The following is a 21,106-nucleotide window of genomic DNA, read 5'->3' on the forward strand; positions in this document are numbered from 1 at the left end:
ATTGGAGAGGGGTAATTTAGGATTCAGTTACTGATTTTTAATTAAGGAGATCTTGACCCAGATCTTACTGCATACGCTGGGTTCATATTTCCAATATTTTTGTAGCCAACCATTTTCTTTCTCTGGAGAAGTAGTTATTTTGCGGAAGTGTTTCCGACTTGGGGAAGAGGGTTAGAGTGACATTACAGAGTGTTTCTGACACAACTTGACTGATGGAGGAGCCGCTGATGGATGGGAGTTCACTAGTTGGTAGAAAATGTGTAGTAACAAGGAAGATGATGGATTTATGGTGCTAAACCACATGTCGAGGTTAGGATCTTATACTAGTTTTTTAAAAAGGAATTTTAAAATATCAATACAGCAAATAAATATTATTTTCTTATGTATGAAACTATTTCATAGTCAGAGTTCTATTCTACTCAGCTATTGTTGAAATATAGAAATAGTAATGTGACAATAATACTTTTTGGTGAATAACCCTTCTTTTGTTAATATTCATCTTTATATTTCCCAAAGACACATGCTTATAGTATTTACATTTTGCATAGGAGGAGCAAGAGCACAGAGCATTTGTACTATGTTTAAATATAAAAATGGGGGAACATCTTATATAATAAAAGGCTAATATGCAAATTGTCCCCTCGACTGGGAGGTCCACCAGGAGTTCGACCAGAGGGTCGGGCTGGCCAGCCAACCACCCACAGCCCCTCCCCCTGGCTGGCCCCGCTCCCAGTCAGCCGCCCCCCTCCAGCCCATCGGGGCAGGCCAGCCAGACCCCATCTGTGCATGAATTCATGCACCAGGCCTCTAGTACAGAATAATATTGAATGTAAATTAAAAAAAAAATTTTAAAGAGTGGGGTAATCAGAGCAATTATAACAATTTCCTGTATCATACAAACACCAAAAGGTATTTACTCATATGTGACTTTACTTGTTACTCATACATTTACTTCAATAATTTGACTATTCACCCATATAGTACTATATTTACTCATATTTATATATAATATGAATTATATAATTCACTCATATAATGTTTTATTTACTTAACTAGAGGCCCGGTGCACGAAATTCATGCACTTGGGGGAGGGGGGGGAATCCTCAGCCCAGCCTGCGTTCTCTCACATTCCGGGAGCCGTCAGTGGGCCATCCTTAGTGCTGCCACAGAGGCAGGAGAGGCTCCCGCCTCGGCCGCTGTGCTCGCCAGCCACGAGCCTGGCTTCTGGCTGAGCGGTGCTCCCTCTGTGGGAGCGCACTGACCACCAGGGGGCAGCTCCTGTGTTGAACATCTTCCCCCTGGTGGTCAGTGCACATCACAGCAACCGGTCATTCTGCTGTTCAGTAGATTTGCATATTAGCCTTTTATTATATAGGATTATTTGACTACTTTGGAAAGGATTATCTGTGATAATGTTAGCTTTTCACTTTCATTATTTTCTGTGTATATTTTAAGAATTAAGCAATGTGCTTTATTACCGTTTGATTACTCAAACAATCTACTTATTAGTCAGTTATTGCCACAATAAGGGCACATAACAAACCATCCAAATTTCAGTGGTTTATGCCTAGAGCATTTATTTTTATCACTCATGGGTCTGCAGACTGGTTTGACTGCCTCTGCTCCTGGCTGTACGTTAACTGTGGTTGGTTCCAGACTCCAGGCTGGGCTCAGGTCTGGTCTCCATCCACTTTCTCTATTACAAGCCGTTACCTGGGGCATGAGCTCTGGGTGAATCGCAGGAGCACAAAAGGCCAAGCAAAAATCGCAAGCCCATTTAAGGTCTCTTTCCACAAAGATTCCAATGTCTAAAGCAAGTCATATGACCAAGCCTAACATCAAGTGGACGGAAACATATCCTCCTCCATTCTAGTGCACTTCAAAGAGAGAAACCAATGACAGAGGGACTGAAGGATTAAGAACCATTCAATCTACCACTCAATCTATGCCAATACATGCCAATGATTTATGGATTCTTGCTCGGGGGTTCCTTGGAGGAAGAAGGGTGTTTCTGTCTTAAGACACAGTAGTAGTAGTGGTAGTCGTTATAGTATTGTATGATAAGTGTGTTTAATGGCACTTACTGTGCCCAAATACAGTTATCATTCTGCCCTTAGTAACTTATTAGTAACAATAAACAGTAGTGATAAAATATATAACTTGAATTTTTAAAAACAGTATTTAGTTTTCTGGAGCTGATATAGTAATAGAATTAAGCCAAGCAGCATCATTTACCTGTATGAAAACCTCCAAGTCTTTATTGCCCCTTGCTCCCTCCAGCCCTACCTGGGGCGATGTCCTCTTACCTGGTATCACCTCCTCCAGTCCTGTTCCCCTACATGCAAACGCTACTACCAGAAACAATTTTAGATCAGACTTGACTAGAAAGTGCATTCTGACCCTACCACTCCTCTGACAAAAAACTTTCAAGTGGACCCCATTGTCTACAGAAAAAAGTCTAAATGTCCGATTCTGTACGCTGACATTTGAGGCCCTCTATAGAACAGCCCATCCTGTTCCCTAACCTTCTCATTATTCTCTTTCATGTACTCCGTTGTTTCACAAACAGTATTTTGCTCTTCTAAGCATATAATGTAAATTCTTGTCCACTTAACCTTTGGTTATGAAGTGCTGTCAGCCTGGAATTGCCAGCACCAAGCCCACCTCTACCTGGTCTTGTCCTATTTATCCTTCAACATCCAGATCAGATGCCACCTCCTCCTTGAACATTCTAGATTCTCATAGCCCGAGGTAATTTCCCCTTCTTGCTAAACTTACAGGACTTTCCTGCCTCCTTTATGGCATCTATCAATTTCTAAATTGGACTATCATTATTTATCTATTCATAGCATTGCTCCTGGACTACTATTCATCTTTTTCCCACTTCAATACTAAATATATTTCCTTCACTATTAAAACAATGTTTATTGAATTAATAAATAAATGTATCAATTCATTAATACCTTAAGTAATTGTTCTCCCCTGTTATGCATGTCAATAAGCTTACGTGGTTTCCTTAAGTAACAATACCAAAATAAAAGCTGTGCAAACTCCAATTCTTTTTTTAGTTTGCAGGCCTGTTTAATATGAAAAGGATTATCAGAATTATACCATGAAGCACTGCACATTGCTTTGGTTTCAGAATAACTTTGTCCTAGATACCACCATATGTGGAAATATCAGAAACTGGGCCTTTGGAAGAATTTCAGCTCCAGAAAACGTCTGACTGTGCCCATAATCTATAGTTTGCCCTGAGTTAGGAGCGATGGACAAGGCAGTCTGATCTACTACTAAATAATGCCTCTGTCCACAACAACACTGCAGGTTGATAGCCTTTGCCTCTGAGGAGGGCTGCCATTGTGCGCATTTCCTGCCAAGTGCCAAGTCCAAAATCTTAGCGCCCCCTAATGTTGAAAGCAACCCTTTCACTATTAAAAGCTAAATAAATGGAATAAGAATAAGTGAAGGCCAAAGTCAGTGAAATTTAACTTTGAAAGTAGTAATGATCTATGTTTGTGTAGAATGCAAGATCTATGGACATTAGTTCTAGTATTTAATCCCTAGTCCTCTTATGACTATTTTGAGCTTAATTCATCCTCACTATTTCTGTTGAACTTGACCATAGCTTTTCTTTCTTTTATGTTCTTCTTAAATCATTTCTGAGGCATTGGCTTAGGCTGTGGAGTGGATGAAACTAAATCCAATATTCTGAGGATTTTCCATATTTTTTCATAGTAGATCATTTAATCATCTCCTGGATACTTTTTTATCCCTCTCTTTTTATTCTAAATTTAAAAATTTTATTTCAAAGTAGACTTTTTTTTTTAACTAATGGTCTTCTTCTTTAGCTCTTCTTTTTTTCTGGAAAAGGGAAAATTAAATTTAGAATGTGATTTAATATGAACTAGAAGTGCTAAATGCCTCACAGCCTCTTTCTGACAGATTATTTAAATAAAAGGTTTTTGGGGAGCCAATTTTCTTGGCATGTTGGGTAAATTCTTCATAAATTCAGTTTTCAATTGGATAGTATTCATAAAAGCAAAACATAAAAATAAAACATGTTCACAGTTTCCACTGGTTTTTATTATGCAAAACACTATTTTCTATAAAATTGGATTCTTCGAGGCTAGAAAAAGCTTTAATAAATCACATCAGCAGGTCTAAAAATGCACATAGAACCAACTATGATTCCCCACTTTTCTAAGCAACTCAGTGTGAGTGAGAAGAAAGGGACTGAGGGGTGGTAAGAGGAGTGGAGAGGAACTAGGTAATGAAGAAGTTAAGGCCAGTTAGCAACAGCACCTGCACAAACCCACTGAAGCAAGGGAATAGTCTGACATAGTTATAAACGTGTGAGAGAAAGTAGAAACAATATGAATTTTAAAAGCCTCCATGTGGAAACTAAGATGTGTTCTCCTCGGTCTGCTTAGTGATGTCTTTGTTTTGACACAGGGCCTCAACACGGATGTGGTGGCTATCTGACCGGCTCCAATAACACCTTTGCCTCTCCTGATTCTGATGCAAATGGAAGATATGACAAGAATTTAAACTGCATATGGTTCATAATTGCCCCTGTAAACAAACTCATTAAACTCACCTTCAATACATTTGCTCTGGAGTCAGTATCTACCTTACAAAGATGCATTTATGACTATGTAAAGGTAAGGCTATTATATTTCTTAACAGAGTATTCTAATCCAGACTTTCATATGGTATATTCCACTTTTTGCTATACAGGAGGTTTTGAAAATTGTTAGTACTGCTAATTTTTAAAATGACCTATACTTCAATGATATACTGTTCTAGAGGCCTGGTGCATGAAATTTGTGCACTTGGGGGGGGGGTCCCTCAGCCAGGCCTGCACCCTCTTGCAGTCCGGGAGCCCTTGGGGGATGTCTGACTAGCATCTTAGGCCCACTTCCCATGGGGAGTGGGCCTAAGCCAGCAATTGGACATCCTCAGAGCTGCCTTGGAGGCAGGAGAGGCTCCTGCCACCACGGCTGTGCTCGCTAGCCATGAGCCTGGCTTCTAGCTGAGTGGCACTCCTGCATTGAGCATCTGCCCCCTGGTGGTCAGTGTGTATCATAGTGACCGGTTGTTCCACTGTTCAGTTGATTTGCATATTAGCCTTTTATTATATAGGACTAGAGGCCTGGTGCATGAAAATTCATGCACTGGAGGGGTGTCCAGAGCCCAGCCTGCCCCCTCTCACAGTCTGGGAGCCCTCAGGGGTGGGAGGTGACCCGGCAATCAGGGGAAGGTGATGCCCCATCACACCTCTGCTGCTGCCACTGCTGGCAGCGCAAGCCTCAGCTGGCCCTGGTTAGCTGAGCCTCGAGCATCCCTGGGCAGCTGGGCAGCTGCCATCTGAGGCTTGCCTGCACTTCAGGCCGGCCCTGGGTGGTTGGGGGGCTGAGGGGACTGGGGGACTCTGAAGGCAGGCACCCTGGCAGGGCTGAGGGGACTGGGCACTGCCATCTTGTGGCTGTGGCACTGCCATCTTTGAGGGCAGGGCAGCAATTAGCATATTCCCTTTTTATTGGCTGTGGGCACCACCATCTTTGAGGATGGGGCAGTCAATTAGCATATTCCCTCCTTATTGGATGTGGGCACCACCATCTTTGAGGGCGGGGCAGTCAATTAGCATATTCCCTCCTTATAGGCTGTGAATGCCACCATCTTTGTGATGGTGTAAGGGTCAATTAGCATATTCCCTCTTTATTAGGTAGGATAATATTACAGATGTTCTATCTCTGTATCAAATTAATCTTTAATATGGATGACTCAAAAACTTTAGGTGGCTTCTAACATTAACTTTAAGATTCACTGTTTATCCATTTCTCATAAGGAGATGATCTGTGGAATAAGCTTGTATAGAAAGTGATAATTAAAGGACCTTTGGTAAACCCTGCATATAAAAAAATAACCCCTTAATTTATCTATTTTTAATGTTTATAGATTTACTTTTCATATTACCTTCAAATGTGGAAAATATCTTAGTTCCAAAATCTCATTAAAATCCAACTTGAACAGAATTTAAAAAGTCTAATCTGGAATCAGGATTCCAGGTGAATTGTCACAGGGCATGTCTGGAGTTAGGGCCCGAGGTGAGATTACCTTTATGTCAGGAGGGTACAGAGATGGTAGAGATGACAAGTCTGGTGCAAGAGAAATTTTTAAGTTCAAAATCATGTTAAACTTTAAAGAAATAGTGTGTGTGTGGTTTTAAACAGGGAAGGAAAAGTCATAGGTGGAATACACACTTGTGCCCTTAATTATATACTGTCTCATATTTCACTGTGATAAGCCCCAAGCCTCAGAGAGCAGAAGAATGTCAGTGCTATTAGGAAGAGAACATGCTTTTTGTAAGGGATTGGGGCAGGTTGGATCATAGCAGGGCAGACAAATGGCATTGCCTGTGGGCAGAGGATGGAGCAGAGCTCCAGCAAGAGAACAGAGCAGAGGGGAGATAGCAGAAGAGCCCTTCTGAAATCAGGGGAAACAGTGCTTTCATTTAAGGGGGCCAGCCTGGAGCTAAACAGCCAGCTTCCCACTCATCTCCACGAAAGGTTCACAGTGAGGCAACTGGAGAGCAAAAGACAAGAAACATGAGTCATAGAAAACAACAACCAGGAATATACACTGATCTCTGAACGCATAATAATCTGGCCACTCAGTGTATATCCTATATAATAAAAGGCTAATATGCAAATTGTCCTCTCGACTAGGAGTTCTACCAGCAGGCAGGACGGCCAACCGCCCATGTCCCCTCCCCCTGGTCCCCACCCATGCACGAATTCATGCACCAGGCCTCTAATATATATATACTGAGTGTCCAGATTATTATGCCAGATTCAGAGATCATAATAATCTGGCCACTCAGTGTATAGTATCAGTGAGGTCAAGGAGAGAGCCTTTTACCAAGGATGGGTGGTCAATGTGTTTAAATGGTAAATTAGAAGCCAGGAAAGGTTAAGATGAAGGAAAAATTCATTAGATTGGATGACAACTTTAAATAAAGTATTGACACAGGAGCAAGATCAGGGGGAGTTCTTGAAAACCTAGAGCTAACAAGAAATGTCAGTTCAGATTGAATTGTTCCTTTCTGAAATGGGACCAAATGGCCAGGAATAGTATAACAGCTGATGTTCAAGAAAGTTCAAGAGTTACCTTGATTTTATAGAAAGGCAGTAAGTGATAGAGACAAATAATATGCACTCAAACCTAATTTTGCCACTCTACAAATTTTGTCTCCTTGATTCTTATCACTGTATCTACTAAAAAACAAACAAAAAATCACATAATCATACCTATCTTGCAAAGCTATTTTGAGGATAAAGATAATATATGCTAGATTGTTAAGCACTATGCCTGACATATAATTTGCAAACAAATTTGTTTCTTTATTTTCCCCTTTGTGAAATTACAGAAGGCATGAGGCTGTATAATCTCCTTTTCTTAAAATATTAAAAATAATTGATTTGCATTTACATTATTTTAAGTATAAATTCATAAAGGGTGTTTGGGCTTGGTCCTGCTGGGAAGGTTGATAGGATTTATTTTCAAGATCCATTTCCATACAGGAGATTGTGATTTGATAATGTCATTAAAACAATAGTAACTTTAAGACACAAATAGCAATATTGAAAACAAGGAGTTACTTTCTAGCTTTAAGATATAATAAAAAGCCGTAACCAGTTTGGCTCAGTGGATAGAGCGTCAGCCTGCAGACTGAAGGATCCCAGGTTCGATTCCGGTCAAGGGGTCAAGGGCATGTACCTTGGTTGCATGCACATCCCCAGTAGGGGGTGTGCAGGAGGCTGATCGATGTTTCTCTCTCATTGATGTTTCTAACTCTCTATCCCTCTCACTTCCTCTCTGTAAAAATCAGTAAAATATATTTTTTTAAAAAGATAAAATAAAAAAAACAATCTGTTCAGATCTACCCTTATTTTACTTCTTGGGAAAGCAATTTTCCTCACTTGGTAACTTTTTAGCTTATACGAAATGGGCAGATAAAACAGCACCCCTTGGAATGGGAAGCCTGGAGGGGTCTTTATGAAAGAGATTCTCTGTGATAAATGGGACTTTTGATTCTTTTTATATTAATTCTTGGATATTATAACCAAATAACTTTGAGAAAAGCTAACAATTCAATTCTGTAGGTATATATACAAGTGAAAACTTGCCAATTCTATTATTCATCTGTAATTATATAATTTTTTTAAAGGGTTGATTTGGGAGGTTATTCAAATATGCAGGGAATTGTGTGTGTCACTGAGTGGATGCCGTTGAAGTTAACATCACATCCATTCCATAAAGAGTCACAAGGCATCATTATGTGCTGGGCATGGTCCCCTGCACTCAAGATGTGGAAAAGTAAAAACACAGTTCCTCAAGGAGCTGAAGAGTGAGGAGACAGACATAAACCAAACAACATGACATAATGACAAATATGGGCCACATAGGAAAGCAGAACAGAAGCGAGAGTGGTTGGTGTCATTTTGGGGTCAGGAAAGGCTTCCTAAATGGGATGGCTGAGCTGGGCTTTGGAGGAACATCACAAAAGCAAGCTTCCTGTGGGAGGCTGGTTGTAAGGAGAAGGCAAATCAGCGGGGCTGTGAGCTATGCAGAGCAGGCCCAGCCTCTGGACACCAGCTTGCCGATTGGCTAAGACTCCTCTGTGGTGAGCAGTGAGTGAAAAGGCAGAGAAGGCTCAGAACTGGGACCCTGGCTGACGCGTCTCTCTCAGGAAATATGGAACTAGCGGAAAGGAGATGGCTTCTTCCTAACATTCCCACCAATACTTTGTAATACTTCCTTGACCATCTAAAGACAAAGTCATCTATGCTATAGCCTCCCTATATACATAGTTTCATAAATCAATATAATGTATTAACTGCAATGAAAAGGAGAAATAAAAGGAAAGTATATAAAATAGTGCTTATCTATAAAATGTTATCAATTCTCTGACACAACTACACTAAGTCAGGTGATAATGTAGTCAGATTCTTCTATAGTATGTGGAATTGTGGCAGATGTAAAAGTTTAAGTTTAAACTAATATGGGTGGGCTGCATTTGTAATGTAAATGCAGTAGCAGTATCACCATCTGCAATATGAATTTGTAAATAATGGTAAAACTAAAATAAAACAATTATAAAGAAAACAAAAACTACCCTTCAACTTACACAGCAACTGCGTTTTTGGGAATTTGGTGAATATTAAAGCTGTGCAAAAATATTTTTATGTTTGAATATTGACTGGATTTAGGTTCTGGGACCAACTAATTAGAAACAGTTTTTTATACACAAATGTCTGGCAGGACAGTCAATAATGTGGGACCTTCACTTTGCAGAACTCCCCTGTGAATTACAGGATGGAATCCTGCCTTGTGGCCGCTGAGTGGGAAAGGCCAGTTAGAGCCCCAGGTTATCGTGATGACCACAAAACACCACACGTTCTTCGCAAAGCACTCACGAGGGAACAGTTCTGCCCCATTGAGAACATCTATCTTAACCCACTGGGCTTCCCCGTCCAGTCTGTGGTCAGCCACTGGCGAGGGGGGTGTCCACCGCTGGGGGGAAGATCAGCCATCTGTCCAGGCATCAGGTTCCTATCCTTATGAGGCAGCGCCTACTACTGTTCATGCATTCACTCACCCATTCAGGGGATAAATGTTTATTTGAGCGCCCATTATGTTCCAGTCACTATTCTGAGCACTGGAAAAGAACATCAAGATAAAATACTATGCTACTGCTAATAATAATGCTAAAAATTGCATGGTAAAAATCCCTGCATTTATAGAGCTGACTCTAATTGCTTCTTGTGGCTCTTCCTGAGACCACTGGGACCAGGAGGACATTTTCCCCAGAAGGTTCTAAAATGACCTGAGTTCAGCCCTAAACCTGAAAAACCACTGTGCTCTGTTTCCCATCCCAAACCATGCCCTGCCATGTTGGCCCGCAGGCTCCAACAGAGGCTTCTCAGTGCAGCTAAGGAATGTGTGAGATGCTCTAAGAGGCAATGTGGAGAAGCTCCAAATAAGAATATAAAAATCTTCCTGTTATCAAATTCCCAGGAAAACATTACAAGGTAAAGTCCTAAGAAAATTAGTAATGGTCTGAAATGAAGTTAAATGGGAAAGAAAGTGCACTATCAAAGTCCCTTGCCCTTTGGTATTCAAGTTCACAGAAATTAACATTCAAACACTTCCTTCCCCACTTTCTTCTTCGGCTCAAATTAATAGCTGGGTTTATAAAGTGCAAGGTCTTGCGGTCCTTGTAGGCAGAGGCTGTCTTCCCCTAAATTATTTGTACAATTCCTTCAGGATCTTAACGTAGATTCTAATGTGCTTCACTATCAAAGAGTTTTAAAGCTGAGAAAACACAAAGTTCTTCTCGGAACTCATCTACATCCATGATACTTAGAACATAACTTAAGCTCCAGGTCTGAAGCCCTAGTGCCAGGCCACAGATGCGCCCAGTATGCAATCAGCCGCAGCAATGACTGTGCAGGTCCCGAGGGCACCACCCCTGTCCTGGTCCGAATGTCCCCATCTCCAGCACTGTGCAGTTTGCCCCTGCAGAAGTCCACAGTGGAGATTTAGCATTATCAGCAAGTGGGTTGGAAGACGAAAACATTTTGGCTTCGGCTACAAGGAGTCCAGGAGCCCACGTCAGTTGTCCAGAGGCCACAACCTGTCTATTTCAACTCAATTAAGAGAAATCTTATTGTGGCAGTGAATGAACAAATGCAAACATCAGCTCAAGGCCGGGCATTATGCAATTCCCTTCCGTCACTTTTACCAGCTATTCATTCAAAACCCAAATCAGATCTTATAACTCTCATGGGAGAAGATGCAAACTCCTTAGCATGAAGCATATAGAACTTCAGTCTTGTCCCAATGTACTTCCCAATCCCGATTCTCTCACCCTAATCTCCAGGCACATCAAAAGGTGGCGAGCTGTTGAGCCACGCCGTGCCTTCGGTACTCCTGCGGCCTTCTGCATCGCCTTCCATCTGCTTCCTCTTCCATAGGCTGGAAGGGCTCCACTTACTGTGTGTGTGTGTGTGTGTGTGTGTGTGTGTGTGTGTGTGTGTGTGTATTGTTGACAGTATTACAAATGCACCTCCTGCCCAGTTTTCCCCTTTGCCCCTCCTTTCAGCCCCTGCCCCAGCCCAGGCCTTCACCACACTATTGGCTGTGTCCGTGGGCTATGCATATGTGTATACAAGTTCTTAATTTTAAATAACAGTTCAAACAAATGTCTGTGTGAGGTCTTTTCTGACTCCATCATCTGGGTTCCCCTATTACATTATTTCATTGTAGCACTTATTTTCTTTGTTTTATATATAATTCATACACGGATATATATGTATATTTACATACATATATTTAATTTATGTATATGTATGTGTATATGTGTGTGTATATATACATAGGTGTGTGTGTATGTGTGTATATATATATATATATATATATATGTATATTTAATTTATGGATCTCTTTCTCCCACTAATTTGAGAGTGTAAAATTAGTGTCTTGAATGTATGGAAAGTGCTTTATAATTGTTGTATACCTAGCACAGAGGCCAGGCACACAGTACATAGAATAAAAGCGCTGCTAATATGAATGTGCTGATAAAGGTAGCAATGTTTCTAATAGAAGTTTAACTTGCTTACCTGAAAAAGTACATTAGCTAAAATTTGACCAAACTACTCTTTTATAAAAGAGGGGATACATGACTTAACTCTTGAATCTCTTCTGGCTCTAAATTTACTAAAATCATGTTTAAGCAGGTGAGACAGTGCCATCTAGTGGTGTATCCTTTCTTCTGTTCACTGTTAAATTACTCTAACCATTTCTATTTTATATATTCCTAACATTTTTAACTAATGTCAGTGGTCATGTCTAGTCTCAGGTTTATATAGCACACCACAGTTCTTTTAGAAATTCATCTACACACATACTGATTTTAGAAATGCCATGATTACTGAGCTGGAGAAAACACTGTTTTCTAGTAATTAACAGAAATCCAAGTACCCACTATTACAACAGTTTGTCGACTTATTCTGGATACTGGTGATACCACGTGAATAACTAGCCTTCCCACCCGTGGCATTTACAATCTTGTTGGGAGAAAGGCCAGAAAAAAAATCAATAAGCAACAAATAAGATAGATTTTTATTATAATAAGAAAACAGAAGAGGGGAGGGCCGTATTAGGTAGGCTTGGCCTCTCTCAGAAAGAGACATTTGAGCTGAGATCCCTTGAGTATGGTTGTCCAAGAACTGAGGAGAGAAATGCTTCTGGCAGAAGAATAACAAGTGCAGGGCCTGGGGCCTGGGTAGGAACTCGTCCTGGGAGCAGGGATGTGGGAAGGAGGCTGAGGCAGGCCCAGGCCAGACCAGGTAGGGGCTTGCAAGCCCCATAGAGTTTGGTTTTACATTGAATGCAGTGGGAATCCCCTGGAGCATTTTAGAGCAGGAGCCTGCTCTGATTTAAGTTAGAAAACACTCAGGCAGCTCAGTGGAGAATACTCTGGCTGCTCTGGCTAAACACATCTGTCAGGAAGATGTTACAAGAACAAAGGTTTAGGAGGTGCTGGTGACAGTGGAAACGGAGCATCTGGGATTGATTTTGAAGGCAAGTGGAACAGATGCAGAGTAGAGGAGAGAGACAGGAACCAAGGATGACTCAGGTTGTAGCCTAGAGCCGTTCATTGATATAAAGAAGTCGGGGAGAGCACAGGTTTGCAGGGGTGGGTATTGGGAGAGAGGAGTCAAAGCACTTATTTATTAGCTCTTTATTGAGTTCCCCTCCCGTGCCAGCCAGACACTCTTCTAACAACGGGACTTGCAGTGCACAGAACATACAGCAACCTGTGCTTTCATGGAACTTTCACTTCCTTCTGAACGGAAGATAGTAACATAAGTAACACGTACCGTGTATAGAGGAAATGCATGCGCTAAAGAAAATAGAACATAAGAAAGAAGGAAGAGAATGATGGGAAAGATGCATTTTAAAAGAGTGGTCAGGCAGAGGGAACAAGGCATGCGGCAGCCAGGAAGCAGCTGCGTGCCTCTGCTCAGGGAGCGGAGGAAACAAAGTGGAGACAGTAGGATATAGAGTGAGAAGGTCAGGGTGGGAGTGGAGAGCAGATTCTATTAGGTCTTCAAGGCCATTTCCATGACGTGGCCTTTGTGTTGAGTGGATGGGAAGCAGTGAGGAGGGTTCTTAGCAGAATGGTGATCTGACCTGACTTACATTTTCACTGTTTCCTCCGGCTGACATGTTGAGGACCCAGGCAAGTGAGTGGATGTGAGGGTAGTGATGGGTTTGCTGACTGTAAAGACACATTATTTTAAAAATCATACATTACTTTCACAGTCACAAAAAACTTTTTAGACATTGTACCAGGTTTTTACTGAAACTCCTTATATATTATATTCAATAACTATTTTGTTCCTAAATTAAAACTAGCTCTAAAGAACATCAATGTAAGTTTCTTAATCATGACTTATTGGGACTTCACATCCATTTTAGTATAAAATTTGCAACTTCTTGGTGAATAATGGAGAACTAATGAACTGTTTTCTTTTCAGTTATATGACGGAGAGAGTGAAAATGCCAAGTTGGCTGGAACATTCTGTGGTTCCACTGTACCCGCTCCCTTTGTCTCTTCTGGGAACTTCCTGACAGTTCAATTTGTCAGTGACCTAACTTTAGAAAGGGAAGGATTTAATGCCACATATACCTTCATCAACAGTGAGTAAATGGAGACATTTTTATATATTGTGAAACATGTGTACTTATGCATTAAAAATAATGTCACACTTATATCTAAACTCAGTGTTAATTCTCATCTAAGTTCAATGTCAATTACTAAACACCATGTAACTTACTCTATGTTTAGTTCAGGGTATAAATCTGGTACAATTCTTAGACAAGAATGCATATTCTAAATCCTTCATGGAGGGATTGATGTAAATATAATTCCTTTGGGCTGGAGGGGTAGAGAAGGCAAAATTTTAAATATTGCATGTGTGATGAGACATGAGTAAAATTTGTCTTGAAAGTTGTTTTTCCCCATCTCAGTGACTTGTGGTGGAACATATAATGCAACTTGGACCCCACAAAATATTTCGTCACCCACTGCATCAAACCCAGATGTCCCACTTTCCACCTGTACGTGGGTCTTCGAAGCTCCTCCGCATCAGCAGGTGGAGATAACCGTGTGGGCGTTACAGCTGCAGTCTCGGGACTGCCACCAGAATTACTTGGAGTTTCAGGACACACCGGAGGTAATCATTACAGTGTGAATGGCATTCACATCTAGTGACCTTTTTACCAGTACTTGCAAAACACTTGAAGTATGAATAATGAAATAAATTGTCAACATTTCTCCTAGCATAATGTGTTTTTCAGCTATACATAAACCCTCTATTTAGGTGTTCAGAAATTTGAACTTGGTTCTTAGGTCAGGAGCTCTCAAACTTTGATGAACATAAAAAACATCTGGGTATCTTGATACAGGTGCATACCCCTGGGCCTCTCAGAGAATGATTCCCCCACATAGCACCCATTACTGTGAAATCTTTTTATGTTTATGTATTTTTTTTTTACTTATTGTCTAAAGTTTTACATATGTCTCCTTCTTTTTCCCCGATTGACACCCTCCCGCCCCCAGCCATTCCCACCCCGGGCAAGCCCCCACTGCCCCAGTGTCTGTGTCCATTGGTTATGTTAATATGCATGAATACAAGTCCTTTGGTTGCTCTCTTCCTTCCCCTCCCCCTGCCATCCCCTGCCATTTGTCTCTGGATCTATTCTTATTCATCAAATTATGTTGATCATTATATCCCACATATGAGTGAGATCCTGTGATATTTATCTTTCTCCCACTGGCTTATTTCACTTAGCATAATGCTCTCCAGTTCCATCCATGCTGTTGCATATGGTAAAAGTTCCTTTTTTTTTTTTTTTTATAGCAGCATAGTATTCCATTGTGTAGACGTACCACAGGTTTTTAATCCACTCATCTGCTGATGGGCACTTAGGTTGTTTCCAAATTTTAGCTATTGTAAATTGCACTGCTATGAACATAGGGGTGCATATATCCTTTCTGATTGGTGTTTCTGTTTTCTTGGGATATAGTCCTAGAAGTGGGATTACTGAGTCAAATGGGAGTTCCATTTTTAACTTTTTGAGGAAACTCCATACTGTCTTCCACAGTGGCTGCACCAGTCTGCATTCCTACCAGCAGTGCACGAGGGTTCCTTTTTCTCCGCATCCTCGCCAGCACTTGTCGTTTGTTGATTTGTTGATGATAGCCATTCTGACAGGTGTGAGATGGTACCTCATTGTTGTTTTGATTTGCATCTCTCTGATGATTAGTGACTTTGAGCATGTTTTCATATGTCTTTTGGCCTTCTGTATGTCGTCTTTCGAAAAGTGTCTATTTAGGTCCTTTGCCCATTTTTTGATTGGATCGTTTATCTTCCTTTTGTTAAGTTGTATTAGTTCCCTGTAAATTTTGGAGATTAAACCCTTATTGGAAATAACATTGGCAAATATGTTCTCCCACACAGTGGGCTTTCTTGTTGTTTTGTTGATGGTTTCTTTTGCTGTGCAGAAGCTTTTTATTTTGATGTAGTCCCATTTGTTTATTTTCTCCTTAGTCTCCATTTCCCTAGGAGCTGTGTTGGTAAAGATATTGCTATGACATATGTCTGCTATTTTACTGCCTATGGAGTCTTGTAGGATTTTTATGGTTTTCCGTCCTACATTTAAGTCCTTTATCCATTTTGAGTTTGTTTTTGTGTATGGTGTAAGTTGGTGATCTAGTTTCATTTATTTGCATGTATCTGACCAGATTTCCCAGCACCATTTATTGAAGAGACTGTCTTGACTCCATTGTATGCTCTTGCCTCCTTTGTTAAATATTGAGCATAATGGCTTGGGTCGATTTCTGGGTTCTCTGTTCTCTTCCATTGGTCTATATGTCTGTTCATGTGCCAGTACCAGGCAGTTTTGAGAACCGGGGCTTTGTAATATAGCTTGATATCTGATATTGTGATCCCTCCAACTTTTTTTTTTCCCCCTCAGGATTGCTGTGGTATTTGGTTGGTTTTTTTTTTTTTTTTATTATTCCATATGAATTTTTGAAGAGTTTGTTCTAGGTCTTTGAAGTATGCCGTTGGTGTTTTAATGGGGATTTCATGGAATCTGTAGATTGCTTTGGGTAGTATGGACATTTTAATGATGTTGAATCAACCAATACATGAACATAGTATTTTCTTATATTTGTTTATGTCTTCCTCTATCTTTGTTCAATGCCCTGTAGTTTTCCGAGTACAGGTCTTTTACCTCCTTAGTTAAGTTTATTCCCAGGTATCTTAATTTTTCTATTACTGTGAAATTTGGATGAGCATCGCTGTTGTTCTGCTTCTGGTATTCCGTGGGTCATGCTTGGAGAATTCCACTTCTGTAATTAGTAGAATCTAAGTATAGGGTGAGATGAAGAGATCAATGCAGAACACAGAGAAATCAATTAAGAGGCCATTTAGCCCTGCCGGCATGGCTCAGTGGTTGAGTGTCGACCTATGAACTGGGAGGTCTTGGTTCGATTCCCGGTCAGGGCACATACTCAGGTTTCAGGCTCGACCCCCAGGGTGGGGTGTGCAAGAGGCGGCCAATCAGTGATTCTCTCTCATCAGTGATTCTCTCTCATCAGTGATTCTCTATCGCTCCCTTCCCCTCTCTGAAATCACTAAAAAAATATATTTTTAAAAAGAGGCCATTTAGCCCCAGTCCAGTGGGACTATATTTATCCTACCTAATAAAAGGGAAGTATGCAAATAACCATCACCCCGCTACGCCCACGATTGGGCCGGTGGAAGGCTGGGGGCGGGACTTGGGGTGGCCGATTGGGCTGGCGAGAGGAGCAGGGGGTGGGGACTCATGAGTCCCCGCTCCCCATTCCTCCCACCGGCCCCAACGGCCAGCGCTGCGGGAGGACCCATGGGGCCGGCAGAAGGCGCCGGTGGCGGAACTCGGGGTGGCCGATTGCGTGGCTGCCAGCACCAGTTTTCCGACAGCACCAGTTTTCCTCTGGCCACCTGCCGATTGGAGCACCTCCCACCAGCGCGATCAGCCACCCCGAGTCCCGCTCCCAGCCTTTGGGAGGCGTTCCGATGGGCAGGTGGCCAGAGGAAACGGCGCTGGAGGAACTCGGGGTTGCCTATCACGCTGGTGGGAGGCGCTCCGAACGGCGGGTGGCCAGAGGAAAACTGGTGCTGGTGGAAAACTGGTGCTGGCAGCCAGGTGAAGGAAAGTCTATTGCACGAAACTTCATGCAACGGGCTTCTAGTGGTAATATAAGAGATAAAAGGCAGGGAGGAGTTGTTTTGGTTAAAAAAAAAAAAAAGAGTCCAATTGCCGATGGGATAAGATATTGAGGAGACAGTTGGACATAAAAGTGTGATAGTGAGAGAAGGCTTGAAGATTTGGTTGTCATCATCATATGAGTCAGTAGTTAAAACAATGAGAGTAATGAGATTATCCAGGGAACACGTGTAAAGTGAGGAGTTAGGAACTGAGGACAGATGCCTGGGGGAACACTTAAGAATGCCTGCAGTTTGAGGAGATTAGTTAATCTACCCAAGTTAATTTTAGGAGGGTCATGTTCAAACCCCCATGTGCTGGCTGGCAATAGAAGAGGATCCAGTCTATCACTTCTGAGTTTTCAAGTCTTCCTCATTCTAAATCTGGGTCCCCTGTATTGCACACGTATCTTGGTGGAGGCTGACTCCAATTGGAGAGAGGTTTGAGAAGCAGACACCAGATTTGCTGAATTATTACAAAGCACAGACACGGAGGTATATCCTATTATCCCAAGGTGGTCATCAGAACACTATTTGTATATACCAGTGGTACCCTTCCTGGAAGGACTTAGAGCCAAACAAAACCCTTTAGTTAAAGCTCTTTCTATTTCCCATTGCTTCATGAATCCAAATTTCCTACTGGGTGCAGACATGCTACTCACAGGGCACCAGACAGCTCTGTATTATAATGGCAGCTAGATTGGCCTCAAATAAGACCCAATATTTGTCATGAGTAAATAATGTCCTTCAGCTGAATGAATAAAGGGAATAACAAACGGTTTCAGCATGAGTAGGGAGGGAGAAAAGTTAAGAAATCAACTGATAACTGAGAGAAAACTGAAACTCTCAGGGTGTCCAAAAGTAGAAAGAGAAGATATAGTTGGAAGATCATGAAAGAATCATGTGGTGGAGGCATTGCAGATAATAAAAAGATCTGACTGGATAGCTGGCTTTGGGGTTGGCAACCACAGAGAGTAGAGATGAAAGTCAGTGGTATTAAGGAATGCAAATTAGGATGTTTAATGGGTTCTCTGTAAGGACACTGAAACCTCCAAGGGTTCATAAAATGACTCTGAGCTAAAATACCACAAGTCTTTAATTAAGGAAGGGAAGTAACCAGGAAGAAAGTGAGAATGATGAGAAGTTCAGAGAGTATCTTTGGCCAGATGTGGAGACTCTCAAAGAACTAGCTTTTGATGCAAGGACACAGGCTGCAGTGAGCAGCCTGGGGATCCCTGCCCATCTGCCCACCCCTCATTCTTACTCAATAAACTGTGGACTATGGGAAAGAATGGCCTCTACCAGAAGACTGATGGAGACCCAGGTATCACTCAAGGCTAAGGATGTGTACAGGAATGGTTAACAATGCAGTTAAAGTTCAAGTATACAACAGGGAAGGTTAGGAAAGGACCAACAGCAGGAGACATTGCGGAGTAGAAGCACTGATGAGTAACAGGAGTTTGCAGCAGGAGTGAGGAGTGAGCCTTTTAGTAGCTGCCCAAGAACTACAGGTATTAGAGGCATATCTGTGTGAGAGGCAGCAGATGTCCTGACTTTGATACACGTAAACGAACTATAGTTAGCTTGGACAGCACTGTGCTCAGAGCAAGGACACAGGCCTTGGCTATGAAGAGAGGAGAATGGTCTCATTTTCAGGAGGCAAGTTATCTGTCTGGTGATTTCAACATAAACTTGACCTCCCCTACTTCCTCTCCCTTAGAGAATGTGAGACAGTTGTGGATTCCAAGGCTAATGCCAGCCTTATTGCCAAGTGCTCAAACAATATAACTAGTTTCCATGGCTGAATTTTGAAGCACACTTTCATATGCATTTCATTTCTGCTATGGCCTATTTTCTTTTGAAGCAAAATATAATGTGATTTGGCTTCCATTTCTTTTCAGAGTAGTGGATATGCAAGAATTCACTTCTGTGGCAGAAATGCTTCAGCTGTACCGACGTTTTATTCTTCTATGAGCACTGCCATTGTCATTTTCAAGTCCGAAGTTTTTAATGACAACTCTAGAGTGAGTTTTACCTATCAGATTGCAGGTGAGCCCTGGAACTTTATCTTTTGTACCGAACATCTTCCATCAGTACAGTTATTGCTGGAATGGACTCCTGTGGGTAAATTAGGGCTTGGTAACTTGAGCCACACCCATTTGAGGTGAGACTCTTCACTAGAAACCAGGCCCAATTTAGCAAGTTACTAAAGCTGGTTTCTGAAGAGGTCAAGCTAATATAATAATAATTCAAATGTTTAGAATACTCTTCAAAGTTCACATAGTCAGCCATTTAAAATTATATCTTATTTTATTAGTTATCCACTTGAACATTTATAGAAATCACTGAAGCGTAGAACATTTTTTGTCAAAACCAGGAAGCTTTGAAAGGCTATTTGACTACTAAAACTGAGAAGTTTATTTTCAGAGAACATTTTCTTTAATGTTCATTCCAAGCTTGATTAAAACTAACACTTCCTTTGATCAAAACAAACAAATAAAAACACTATGGTGTTTTCACCAAAAATGGTAAAGAACAACAATTTGCCAGTTCAATCAGAACAAATAATCCATTTAAAGGGAAATCCTCATACAAGACTCTGTCTTGGAGGTAGACTTTATCCGTGAAAGAGTCTAAATGTCAGCCAACCACCTCAGTGTGATCGGAAAAAGCACAGAGAATGCTAGAATATTCATCTTTAAAGGTGAGTGCTCATATTTCACATTCCACCTGGGGGTGTTTCCTGTCGCCAGGACCCTGCGTAGTGTTTGCTCCCTGTGCCCTTCACCTCCCCTCGGGGATCCCAGTGACCTCAAAGGTAGATGCAGTGCTGGGTTAGCTTTTCTCTGAAGTGTTTAAATTTAACCATTTCTTGAATTATTCCTATCAGGTTGAAAGAACACTAACTATTGGGATATATACATTAATTGTGAATTTTTTTTTATCTAAGGTTGTAACAGGAACTATAAAAAGGCGTTTGGCAATCTGAAGAGTCCCGGATGGCCCCATAATTATGACAATGACATGGATTGCACTGTTACTCTCACAGCCCCACAGAACCACACTATTTCCCTCTTCTTCCACTCCTTTGGCATCGAGGACTCAAGTGAATGCAGACATGACTTCTTGGAGGTAACGTACATTTGGATCTCATGCAAATGAATTATTTAAAAGATGATGGGTCACTTCAAGTTTTTCACCTTTTTCTCTGCTGCTGCTAAAAATATATCCCTTACTCATTTCAGTAACTTATTCATTATTATTTCAGTCCATAAGTCTTCTATTGCCAGGCACCAGAAATCCAATAGGGCTCCCAGGATGCGCATGGTCCAGTGGGAAGGACAGGCAGGAAATAGTCAACTTCCACACAATGCGGAAAGGACTAACAGAGTCACGTCGGGGACAGAGAAAGCTTCTTGAAGCTTCCCATCCTCCACTCCTCCCCATACACAAGAGAGCAGCCTCCTGGGCCTGGGGCCAGCAGAGGCATGCTCCTCCAGCTCTTGCCCCTCTGTGATTTCCGGAGCACCAGCAGAGTGCCCTCTGCGTCCTTTCTGCCCCACATCACCCACATTGTGGAAGTGAAGACTGTGGCGTTGTTATTCATGGGAAGATGTTCTGAATGAGACTATAAGTGATGCAGGCTGTGTATGGAGCCCAGTGCCGCTCTTCTGCCATGAAAGTCCCAGAGCTCCCCTGGGTGTCCTTTGCAAGCTCTG

General features: G+C 41.6%; 1 protein-coding gene across 1 annotated transcript in view; it reads left to right on the plus strand.

The window, feature by feature from the left end:
- The window catches only part of CUBN (cubilin), a 311,048-nt gene that overhangs the window by 281,637 nt on the left and 8,305 nt on the right, over positions 1-21,106 (plus strand). The window contains exons 60-64 of the mRNA XM_008148828.3: positions 4,453-4,661; positions 13,608-13,770; positions 14,101-14,306; positions 19,289-19,436; positions 20,338-20,519. Of these exons, the coding sequence (XP_008147050.2) occupies positions 4,453-4,661; positions 13,608-13,770; positions 14,101-14,306; positions 19,289-19,436; positions 20,338-20,519 (908 nt within the window). The remainder of the gene's footprint in view (positions 1-4,452; positions 4,662-13,607; positions 13,771-14,100; positions 14,307-19,288; positions 19,437-20,337; positions 20,520-21,106) is intronic.

The sequence above is a fragment of the Eptesicus fuscus genome, chromosome 2 (genome assembly GCF_027574615.1).
Source record: "Eptesicus fuscus isolate TK198812 chromosome 2, DD_ASM_mEF_20220401, whole genome shotgun sequence".
Lineage (NCBI taxonomy): Eukaryota > Metazoa > Chordata > Mammalia > Chiroptera > Vespertilionidae > Eptesicus > Eptesicus fuscus.